The sequence below is a fragment of the Terrapene carolina genome, unplaced genomic scaffold, assembly GCF_002925995.2.
Source record: "Terrapene carolina triunguis isolate 2854851 unplaced genomic scaffold, T_m_triunguis-2.0 Scaffold35022, whole genome shotgun sequence".
Taxonomy (NCBI): domain Eukaryota; kingdom Metazoa; phylum Chordata; order Testudines; family Emydidae; genus Terrapene; species Terrapene triunguis.
In genome coordinates this window covers 13,254,549-13,266,752 of record NW_020699373.1, presented here as the reverse complement: position 1 = coordinate 13,266,752, position 12,204 = coordinate 13,254,549, and the positions used below count along the sequence as shown (strand labels likewise).

At 51.1% G+C, this 12,204-nt stretch overlaps 1 protein-coding gene across 1 annotated transcript; it reads right to left on the bottom strand.

Annotated features, from left to right (window-relative positions):
- Window positions 1-3,819: 3,819 nt before the first annotated feature.
- On the bottom strand, window positions 3,820-9,837 carry LOC112117651 (perilipin-3-like). Its single transcript, XM_024215689.1, has 7 exons — window positions 9,775-9,837; window positions 9,047-9,242; window positions 7,445-7,527; window positions 6,815-7,100; window positions 5,402-5,589; window positions 4,328-4,456; window positions 3,820-4,221 (listed from the first exon to the last, which is right to left on the bottom strand). The coding sequence occupies exons 1-7, from the start codon at window positions 9,835-9,837 to the stop codon at window positions 3,820-3,822; spliced, it is 1,347 nt and encodes a 448-aa protein (XP_024071457.1).
- Window positions 9,838-12,204: the final 2,367 nt, after the last annotated feature.

Below are 12,204 nucleotides of genomic sequence, written 5' to 3'. Positions count from 1 at the left end.
GGCCAGGCCCAGCAGTTTCCAGCAGCCTTGTTGGGGCTCGGTTAACCTGTGCGTTGCTGCTCACTTCCTTGCTTGAAACCTCACCCACCCCGAAGCAGCCGGCCAGCGAGCGTGTGTGACAGACTCACTGGGCTGCTTGGTGCATGCGGGTTACTGAGGCTCATCCCTGGGGGTGAGGTGACCAGCCCCCTGCCTGGGCTGCTGGACACACCGTGAATGGAGCCCAGGGTTTCCCCACTCAGAACACTGTTCCACTCGCTGTCTGCACAGCTTGTCCCCTCGCCACTAATTACAGGCTCAGCTGGATGCAAAGTTCCCTGACCACTTTGCTAGCAGGATGCCTGTGTCCTGGGAGTGAGCTGGCGCTGTCTCCCAGCAATGCTCCCTCCCTACCCCAGCTCTGGCACTAGGGGCCTCACAGGGCATAATTTGTAATGAAAGAGGTGCTGGGGCTCGGGCAATGTTTTTACGTTCCTAACGGATGTGGCAAACCCAGAGGTGCGGGGGCTCTGAACTGCCGAGCCCAGAGGTGCGATAGCTCAGCCCTGGCATGAATTAAGCCCTGTGCTCAGCACAGCCCACGGGCCTCACCCCCTATAAAAACACAGACACGAGCCCTGCCCCACAGCGCTCACAGGCCAGAGGTGAGGCCCAAACAGGCTGAGCCTTAGTGGTACTGGGCATGGCCAGTCAAAGGGCACCTCCTCCGCACACAAGCTGCTCTTCGCTTCTATGTTGCGTAGCCCCAAGTATGATAGGCCCAAGCCTGCTCACAAGCTGGAGGTGTGCCAGGAAGCAAACACCAGGCCATAAAAGTGACTGGTTTTGAAGTTTGCCAGAAACGGAGGGAAGGGGCCTTTGAGAGGCTAGGCTTTTTGCTGGAGGGGGTTCCCCCCCCATTCCTATTCCAGGGCAGGAGGGGCTGGGAGTGGGCACTAAGGAAGGATCCATGATGGTGGACATACTTAGATCTGCCACACTTTGGAGCAAGGACCCACTTTCTTCTATCTGCACAGCTGCTGGCGTGGTAAGGCTTTGCTCTGGGAGAGGGCCTGTAGGCCTGCCTTGTCACTACAAAGTGCAACAGCCGAGCGTTACCTCCTGGGCAAAGCTGCCCACTAGGCTTGTAGAGCCTCCAGGGTTATCGTGTCAGAGAACGCTCTTCCCTCGGTGCTTTCCCTGCTAACAACCAATGGGACAGAGCTGTGTGACATGTACTAGTTCTTCCTGCAGGGCCAGTGCAGCTACTGCCCTCTCCCCCGAAGCAGTGAGGAGACAGGTGGTTTGAAGGCACAGATGCCTCACGCTATTTGTTTTTAAACCATCAGCTCCCATGGGGCAGGGCTACCTTGGGAAGCCAACATTGCTCACCTGCAGTCACCTCTTAGTGAAGCTAGGGACCCATGTATTTGAACCCCTAACATGGTGCTCCTTCTTGGCATGTTAATTAACATGTGCTGTAATTTCATCTTTCCTTTTATTGGCCCAACTTCCGTTAGTTAGAGGCAGGCATTTTAGCTCTTCTGGGGAAAGTACTTGGTGACAGTTCAGGTCTTTCCCACACAGGAAACCAAGCTTTGGAGCTGTACTGAGCACGCTCTCTCCCCCACAGCAGTTGGTGCAATAAGAGATGTTACTTCACCCACCTTGGCTCTCTCCGCCCCTGGGAGCGACACTGCTACAGCCGCACTGCAAACTTGAATTGCCTTGGCAGCCTAGACCCTGACTTCTGTCTCTGACTCCAGCCCAGAAGACCAGCTCCAACTGCAGGGGTAGGAAAGTGATCAGCAAGCTTGCGAGAGGCCTGCACGTACAGGTACAGGGTAAATAACCCATCTCCTGAGCAGTCAACTACGACTCTCTCCTCACAGCACAAGGGCTCAGCCACACCCAGTTAAGGGCAGGAATCTGCCAGCGATGGGCACTTTGCACTGAAGTATTAACAGCTGATAGCACACTAACCTTCTTCCTCTGATCTATAAGTCTTGCTGGGCTGAGAGCAGATGGAGGGCTGGCCCCTTCCCCTGGGTCCTCTGCATGGCCCTTCTCCCCAGGGAATGGCCCCAGAAGCTGTAGCAAGAGTTTGTTGGGAAGAGACTCAGTGCATCAGGCCCTGCTCAGACAGGCCACATGTGTCCTCTCAGTTAAGCTGCATCAGAATCTTTCCCCCTCTAAGGCTTGATTGCAGAAGGTGCTGGTAAATATATGCAAGATGCCCATACAGACAGCAACCTAGCCCCCACTCATGGCTTAGCATCAGGAACTCCAGCCCCTGCAGACCCACTCTCCCCCCCACACCTCCCTCCAGCTTCTGTGGTTCTTGGGGCCCTTGCCAGCAGTTTGGTGAGCTGTGCCTTTGAGACACCCTCAGCTTGCATAGGAAGTGTATCCCAAGGTAGGAGTGCTTGCAGTGTGGAGTTTTAAGTTCAGCTGAATGATTCCTGTAACATCCCATCTGTGGACAAGCCTCATCATTGCAATTCAGCCTCTAGCCCCATACTGCCTATTAATTGCCCCAGGGCAGTGGCTAGATGCAGGTTTGAATATTCATGCTAGGTTGTATTTGACTTTGCATGCTCTGGCTAAGTCAGCTCCTCCCTTTAAGGGGCAAAAGGGCACAAGCCATGGAAGTTGGGTGACAAGAATCTCTTCCCTCCAATCTCCCTCCCCCCCCCCCAACGGCAAGGAAGGCTACTGTGACCACCTGCTTTGCCCAGCTCACTTGAGGAGTAGAGGTGTTCTCCCATCAGTGCTGCAGCAGAAATGAAGTCTGCAAGCAGCTGAGAGGAGTTATGTTTGAAAGAGCCTGGTGTTTCTGCCTCCATCTCTGCTAGGAGCATGCCCTGCTGAGCACACACGTAGGGGAGAAGCCATAACCCCCTTACTCCAGAACTTGACACTTGAAGTTCCACTGACTGAAGCAGGAAATCAATACTTCTCCAGCAGGAGAGACCTGCCTGCTGCTCACTCAGTTTCATTAAGAACCAAACATGAGTTCAGGACCCTTATCCAAATGCAGTTAGAATGTTTATTTTAGTACAGCCAGTAGTTTTACATTTTGTTCTACTCGTAAGTCAGTCACAGGGAAGGGTGGGGGGGTCTTTCTAGGGGCAGAGACTATGGACTGTCTCAGGGGAGCAGTGAGACCAGCCTCTGCACCCTAACAATGCAATGCTATTAAGAGGACAAAGCTAGCAACCGTCACAATAAGGGCATGTGCTGTGGAGCAGGAGATGCTACGTGCAGAACAGGCAGTTACTATGCACGGTCGTGAGCTTCCATGCTTAAGGCTGTACTCCAAAGGGAAGTAGAGTTTTTTAGGGAAACCAGGGTGAGGGTCTGTGATAGCCTGTCAGGTGTTTGCACAGTAGGGACAGGAAGACCAGAAAGCAGACTAGGTCCCACCCTCACTCCTTTTATACCCCTAACAGACAGGCTAGAGGAAGCCCTACCAGGACTTTGAAAGATCAGAGACAGAAGTCTCCCAAATAAAGGGATTGGAGGTCTGTTCCCATTCCCTTGGAGGGGACATTAAGGCCATAAAGCTTAGGGCCTGCATCAGAGAGTGGTATTCCCACTCAAACCTCACCAGGAAGAGCATCAGAGGTGCTCTAGCAAGTAGGGACTTGAATACAAGATAGACAGCCTTAAATACATTGTAGAGAGTCATGTGCATACAGCTGGACATACACAGTGTGCAAAGTAACAGACAGACTCAGATCCCAAACCCAACTATGACTAGACTATTCTGACTGAACATTAAGTTCTATTTGAGCAGTAGTGAGATGTAGTGGCTGTATGGTGATCTAATGCAATACTTCAGGCCTCTGCCTCCACCTTCTCAGCCTCCGCCGGTACCTCCACCTTCTCAGCCTCCGCCGGTACCTCCACCTTCTCAGTAGAGTCTCCAGCAGGAGCAAAGGGTCCCACAATCCATGTGAGGGGAGTGTTCTGCACCACATATTCCAGCAGCTCATCCAGGGACTCCTGGGCTTTGGTCACCTTCTCCTGGGTCTGGGTCAGGATACCCTCAGACAGCTCCTGGAAGGACTGGACATTGGAGAAGGAAGTCTGGAGCTCTCCCATGTTCTCATAGGCTTGCTGAACCTTCTCCTGGAGAGCGGCAGGGAGACCCTGGATGTTGGGCAGGAGGCTATGGCAGGCAGTCTGCACCTGCAGGATGAGGTTATGGGAAGTGGCTAGAGCCTGGGACGCCATCTCCTGGAGAGAGAGAGGAGGGAGTGATTAGGTGCATGTGAAGCTCACTCCTGTCATGACATGCTGTAGACACAAGGTGCAGTGCAACACTGCAAGAGAACAAGGATACCTCTGGCTGCGGTGAGCCATTGTCCTCACTGCCTCCTGGCTGGCCCTTGCGCCACTCCAGCCACATCTTCTGCAGTTTCTCCTGCCCATCATGAGCCTTCTGATCCACGGCCTGCTTGGCATGTTCCATCTAGGAGAGGGAACATACGATTCCACAGCGACAAGTCACACTTACATAGCTAATAGTAGTGGGGGGAGGAACTGCTTGTGCACTGGACTCAATTCACCGTCCACTACTACAGTGGGGCTGCTCAGGCCAGGCAGGCACTGTTGGTATATAGGCCTGTTAGCCTGGAATAGAATTTTGGGTTTGACTTTGATAGTCTATTCTATACTAACGTATGAACAAAGGACAAAGACAGTGTGTTGCTTTTGCCTGGCCAGATGGGTGTGTTAGTATAATGGGAACAAGTAACAACAGTTAAAGTGTTACACTCCCACCATACCTTGTAATATGAGCATGCTCTGAAAGGCTACCTGGCTCCTATTTTAAGCCAAGGTCAAGCAACCAGTTAGGTGGGGCAAAGGGAGAAAGTGTGGTGGAGGCATATAAAAAACCCTAAAAGCCAAAGAAAAGCCTGGCCTTGGGTAAGGAGCGAGGTTGTGCTCTGGCCATGGGATATAAAAGAAGTCTGGGGTCTTCGTCCCACCTATGCCCCTCCAAAATGGAATATGACCATAACATGCAAGAGGTGTGACTAGGTGTCCACTACAGGTCTATTTAGGCCTGCTAAGAAGGAGGGAATGGGGACAAAAAAGGGCTCTGCAGCATCAAAGCTGGGAAGGGAACATGGAGTAAGGCTCTGGTAGGAGAGCTGGGAATGGGACACTGGGGAACAGACTGCCAGTGTGTAGCGCTATCAATACGCTTGCTTGGAACTAATCCCAATAAACATTGCATTGCCTGCACTTCGGATTTCTGCTTTCGGTCTGCGTGACAAGAACCAGGGGCAGGGGTGAAGGAAAAGCCTTCTCAGACACACAACAAGCTATGTAGCTAGCAAGACAGAGGGCTTTACCCAAAGCAGACCTGGTGGGAAGGCAGGGGGGAAGAGAAGGGTTTAAGTGTTCCTACCAGGTCAATGGTTAGCTGGAGCTGGGAGAGGGCCTCCAGGGTGCGCTGCCTGGCTTGTCTCATCTTGCCCAGGGCGTGCTGGTAGGCTCGCTGGCGCAGCGTGCTCGAAAGCGAACCCAGACGCACGTAGTAACTCTGCTGCTCTACAGGAGCCTCTCCCGGCCCCTCCAGGGATACTGCAAGTTTAGCTGGAAAGGAACAGGAGAACCAGGATCTAGTCAGCAGGGAGCAGACAAGCACAGGATGCTTTCAGCCCTGGTGCCAGCCACTCTTGTATTTTAGTTTGGGCTGTACTAGAGCGGAGAGCTGGAGAAAGGGAGCCAACACACTATTAGCTCTGCCTTCGGACTTTATTGGAGTTCAAACACCTGCCATGGGGGAAATTAACTGAAGGTAACTAGAAATTCTACAATTGATGGAGTCAGTCCACAGTCTAGAAGTGTTCCCAATTCAGGTTTACACTGAGCTCTTGCATAGCACTATCTACAGCAATCTCCTATCCAGGGCCAGCTCCAGGCAGGAAGCAGGTGCTTGGGGCGGCCAATGGAAAGGGGCGGCACGTCCGGGTCTTCGGCGGCAGGTCCCTCAGTCCCTCTCGGAGGGAAGGACCCGCTGCCGAATTGCCGAAGAATGAAGCAGTGCGGCAGGGCTGCCGCCAATCACGGCTCACCCCCTCCCCCCTTTGCCGCTTGGGGTCGCAAAAAAGCTGGAGCCGGCCCTGCTCCTATCCAGCATCTCATCTGGACACAGTGACCTGACCTGCATTGCCTCTCAACTGAACAGCTGTATTGTCGATATGAGCAAGAGGCAAGCCTCACCAAGCTACAAAATGCAACCATGCATAATTTCAGCAACAGCCTACCACGAGCAGAAGTCCCTACAGTGCCATCAAGCAGGAGATCTCACAAGCACCACATGAACTGATCTGGGATATCTGCAGGGATGCCTAAGACTCCAGAATGGGGGGGGGGGGGTCCACAGTTGACCACTCTGCTCTCTGGCTTGATGGAACCACCTACAGCAAGATTAAAGCTAGTTTGTGCAGGAGCTCACTCAAGGCTGGCTCTAGGCAGAATCTGAAAGCCACCACTTGGGTTTTGAGCCGATGATGGACCTCCAGCCTCACTTTTAGCAGAGACAGAGCCATGCTTAGCATTAGTATTACAAATCTACATCAGGGGGACCACAAAAGCAACCCCATGTGACAAGTGCAAGTTATGTTATTTAATGCACTGAACTCCTGTATCACAGCAATGAGTACAGTATGAGCACCACCATTGATCTGTGGGATGGGGAGAGGAAGCTTCTTATCATCCAAGTTACCCTTAGGACCACACCAAAAACCTATGTAGGGGTATCCGAGCCAGGGGTCACATTTCTTTAGGTTTATGAAGAGTGTAGGAGCATTCTAACCAAGTTCCTCATCCGTCATTGGGAGGTAGTGATCCACCAACGACTCCGATGTCTCAAGTCCCAAGTCAACACCGCTCAGGATCGTCTGCCCCATGCTGGAGCCCACCACTGTGCTCATGCTGCTGGTCACGGCAGATTTGGTCACCTCCACGCTCTCCTGGACAGCCCCTTTGGCCACACCCACCATGCTGGTCACTTCATCCTTCACTCCAGTGTCTGTGCTGCAGATGGCATCCTTGGCACTAGTCAGTGTTGATGATACTAGCTCTTCGGCATCAGAGGCCACCTGAAGGCAGAGGAAAGGTCAGTTTATGTCTGCTCAAAAAGACAGACGCTTACCCTTGGGCACCAAATTGGGGAGGAGAAATCCCCCACAACTCAAGCATTGACCAGCCTGAAACTCCACTTCTCAGCTCATTTCTGCCTCTGCCTGACAGAGGCATATGTTGGCTGATGCAATGCTGCTAGTGGAGACTGCATGGACTGCCCCCTGGGAACAGCTTGCTTCTGCAATCCAGCAGCTGTGGTCCATCAGAGCCTTCCTCGGCTAGGGCAGTACCAGGTCTCAAACCCCTGCACACCACAGCCCTTCCCCGCCACAGGGAGCCCTGAAACAAAGGCTAGAGTTACCTTGTCATCTGGCTGTTGGAGGACAGGCAGCTTCTCCTCCAGTTTGTCGAGGCTCTCGCAGGCATAGTCACTGGCTGTTGAGACTAACAGTTCTAGGATTAGTTACCAAAAGCCTTTCCATTTCAGTAGGATGTGTACATCCGGGGGAGTTCCCAAGTTCATTGTACCCTCTATACATGTGAGGTCACCTCCTTTTCTTCTTTGAGAGGGCAGAGAAGTGAACTAGTCCGAGGTTAGAGTAAGTTTGTGTCGGAGCCAGACCTCAGGAAGTGGTCCTTGCTCCTATTTGTGAGGAGATCACTAGGCCACGCTGCCCATGTGAAGAGTGATTTACCTCCACTGGGAGAGACCCTCAGGTGGGAGAGACACTTTGGGAAAAGGAGCCTCTCCTCCAGACAGTTCCTTCCAGCACCTCGCTGTTCTAGCTGCCAAGCCAGCACTGCTCCAGAACATGGGGCTGTTTGCACCCCTGTGGAGTTATGCTGCTGGTCAGGGGTGGATTGTTGGAGAAAGCCTTTTTGGCTGGCAATGCTCAGCCTTACCACACAGGAAGCTTTGTGGGCATTACATTGTGTTGCTCACCAGCAGGCTGGGGTGGAATAAAACAGAAGGCAGCCGGTACACTACCTGGAGATGGAGTTGGGATTGTGAGAATGGGGTCAGCTGACTGAAGCAGATATAGGGAGTGGTGTAGGAGGCTCCAGCCAAGCACTGCTTGACACTAAGCTTTGCTGGATACTTCTCTGGTGGCTGGTACCAGAGAATTTAGCAGGGGGGCTGGAACAGTGTTTATAGTGCAGGTGCTGAGAGCCATTGAACTGTAAACCCTGCATATGATGGAAACCCCTTCAAGCCAGGGGATGTGGCAGCACCCCCCCCCCCCCCACTTATGGGGTCTGGTGGAGTTGTTTCTGCACCATTAAGGGAGATGCAGACATGTTTGTTTCTTATACATTGTGACCAGCACTGAGTGGGAAAGCTACATGGTATGTTTATGTTGGGAGCTCTTCAGGGCATGGACACCTTGAGCCGGGACAGCAGGACCCTGGATTTCAAGTGAAGCCATTAACATAAACAGAGTTATATCTCAGTGTGGACATGCTGAACATAAGGGGCATAGGAGACCATTCCACTGCTGCCTCTGGGCTGTGCCTGAATGAGGAGGCAATAGCAGTATCATAAGACTGTGTGTGAAGCCGATTACAAGCCCAAGACATGTAACGGCTTTGGCCTGGCGGTGTCAGACTGTGCTACCCCCAGCAATCAGGAAGCTTCATTCACGGTTCTTTGTATTTGGCGTATAAAACGGCAGACCCCATGTGACTGAATAGTGCGGACTTCCCTCACGGACCACGGTTCAGAGGGGTGTTTGGTACTCATGTGCTGTGCTGATGGGTGCTGCAGAATACCCAAGATGGATTTAGTGGGGGGTACCCGGTGAAGCAGGGAGCCCTTCTCCCAGGATGAAGGAGTGTTATGCACCTACACAGGAGAGGAAGGCCCCATTTCTCACTCTGGGGAGGACAGTTCATTCTTGGGACTCACTTGGCAATTCACTCCCCATCCCCTGCATATGGGAGCATCCCCCCCTCCTTCACTCACCCTGAGGTGCCTGCTGGTCCAGGATGGGCTGGGCCCCGCTGACTGTGGCAGAGGTGATGGTCCTCACTCCAGTCTCTGCCACATCACAGATGGATCTGATGACGGGGTGGGTCTCTTTGATGGACGTGTAAGTGGTGGAGACCACATCATAAGCAGCACTGACCAAGGGCAGACTGGCCACTCTGCTCACCAAGTTCTAACAGGAGAACGAAAGGGAGAGTCATGACCACCATTGCTTGCTGGTTAGCGTGCAGGACTATGGGTACTCAGCTACCTTTCCTCTCCAACACCCCTTTCAGATTTGAAGGTCTGTAGCCTCCTGGGCAAAGGAGGCCAGACACAGTAACACCAGAGCATTAAGTCTCTCAGCCACTGCTTGGAGAGCCCTTTAATGGTGTAGTGACTTCCTAGGATGGGGCAGGCCTCAGTGCAACCAGGCTCACCAGTCATGTTGAGGGGCAGCACCGTGTTCCCATCACAGACAGTGATGGTTAGCTACTACTGTGGGTCACATTAGCTATCTGGATTTACCAGCCAAGTTGGAACCTGGACTTCTCAGGAGGGCTGATGGTGCTTCTTGTTCTGCTACATAGGTCTAGGCATAGGCTGGTTTGCCACCACCATATGCCTGGGGCTGGAGCCACTACAGCAGTCACTATAGGATTACAACTGGCTAAAAGAGCAGATTGAGACCATGGTCTCACTGGCCAGATTTCCAGCACACTTACCTGTTGCTCCTGCTCCCCACTCTTTGAGGGAGCATCCTTAACGTCATTCTCGTTAGAAGACATGGTGAAGCCAAATGCTGCAGTGGAGAGAACGTCACAGAGGTTAGCCTACCAACAAGAGAGAGGCAAGCAGTGCCCAGACTAACAGCTTAAATGCAGACAGTGCTTCTGATCATTCCTAGATTGCCCAAAGCAGAGTCCTCCTGGAAGAGCTAGTGGAGAGATCTTACCAGTTACCTTTTCAGCCACTCTAGTTTACTCCAAGAGACAAGAGCCAGCCAACCAATGCAGCAGTTCAGTCATGCCACTTTCCTGCTATAGCGGGGTGGCCAAACCCAGAGGTAGTGGCACAGGCAGGTCTATGAAGGCTGTGTAGGTTAGAGTGACAACAGCAGTGTCACTCACTGCAGTTGCTGGATCAGATTCCTGCAGCACACAATCAGCAAGAAACCCACAATTCCTTCCCCCAGCAGGTGCTAATAAACCGCTTTGTCCAGCATCATTAAAAAGGTTGAAATGAGATTATACAGCCAACCAAGCTCACCTACCAACCATCAGGCAGCTAGGAGAGCAAGTGATAGGATTTCATTCTTACACTGCATACAGAAATATGGTCAAAATGGGGACCAAAAGCAGTTTGCCTTGTTTATAGCATTTCCCCTCATGTGGGGTTCACAGAGAAAGACAGGTTTAGAGTTGGAAGACAAGCTTGAAGGGAGGAGTTCCCCCAAGTACATGAGATACCAGCTACTAAGCTTGAAAACAAGCCTAATGGAAGGTAAACATCCACCTGCAGAAAGACGGCAACCCTGTGACCATCACCACAGGACCATTTCTAAGTGGTTAAGGACTCCCCCTCCTCACAGTGTGAGCTCCCCTAGCTAGAGGCACCAGAGTTATTGACCAGAAATTAGAGATTAAGACCACTTGATACACAGATTTAAAGCCCCATCAGAATTTCACCTAAAGAAGCAAATTTGTCTTTTCTATGATCATATTCCACTTGTTTCTCATTAGCCCTGCCTTCCTAAGATCATTGATTAACACTGGTTAATTGATTCAGCTTCCCAAGGCAGGTAATGCCCCATCTGCAGATGATTAATCAAGATCTCATAAAGCCATAAACCTTAAGAGTTTTTGGTTGTTGTTGGTGGGGTTTTTCTGTGTGGGGGGGGGGGGGGGGGGGGGGTTGGGGGAGTTTCACCCAGGAAGGGTGACTAGGCAGTATTTGGACTAGCCTGACACTCTGGATTGAAAAGTCTCATGACTTCCACTTCCTTCCTCTTCACTAATCCAGGTTTCACAGATCACAAGACAAACTCAAGAGCCTTCTTCTCTAAGCATCTCCCTTCTAGGCCTGTACTAAAAAGTCTGAAGTTGGTTTCTTAGTAGTGCAGATGCCATACACTGAAATAGGTTAAATTAAAACCACACATTTCACAGCTCAAAAAAAAGAAATCTTCACCAAACACTTCAGAACAGGCCAAATGACCCCTCTGCCCAACAGACAGGTAAACAAAGCTATTTCAATAAAAACCACAGCTTACCTCAGCAAGGTTCTCCAGTCAGTTCTCAGATCCTGCAATGGTACAGAATAGAAGTGCTGCTCAGCCTTTATATACCAGTGCTGATGTCATCAGAGGGCAGGCCTAGACAGACAGCACCAGAAAGAAATCAGAACTCTCCACCCTGACCAATGAGTTGCTTTGTAGGAAATGCCTTTTCCCCTTCAGTCATCTTAACAGAAACAGCAGGCATTAATGGAGCCCTGATATTATAGATTCATAGGTTCCAAGGCAGAAGGGACTGTTGTGATCATCTAGTCTGATCTCCTGTGCAGCACAGGCCAGAGACCTGCCCCACAATAATTCCCAGCACAGAGCTTTTAGAAAACACATCCCACCTTGATTTAAAAATGGTCTGTGATGGAGAATCCACCGTGACCCTTTGGTTAATTGTTCCAATGCTTAATTACCGTCACTATTAAAAATGTATGCCTTATTTCCAATCTGAATTTGTCTAGCTTCAACTTCCAGCCATTGGATGGTGTTATACCTTTGACTGCTAGATTTGAAGATCCTATTCTGAAATATTTGTTCCCTATGTAGGTACGTCCAAACTGGATCAAGTCATCCCTTGGCCTTCTCTTTGTTAAGATAAATAAATTGCCCTCTTTGCGTTTATCACTATAAGGCAGGTTTTCTAATCATTCTCTGGCTCTTCTCAGACCCCTCCTCAATTTATTAACATCCTTCTTGAATTGTGGACACCAGAACTGGACATAGCATTCCAGCAGTGCCAAATAGAGAAAAAATAACCTCTCTACTCCTACTCGAGATTCCCCTGTTTATGCATCCCAGGATCACATGAGCTCTTTTTGCCATAACATCCCACTGGGAGCTCATGTTCAGTTGATTATCCCCCAAATCT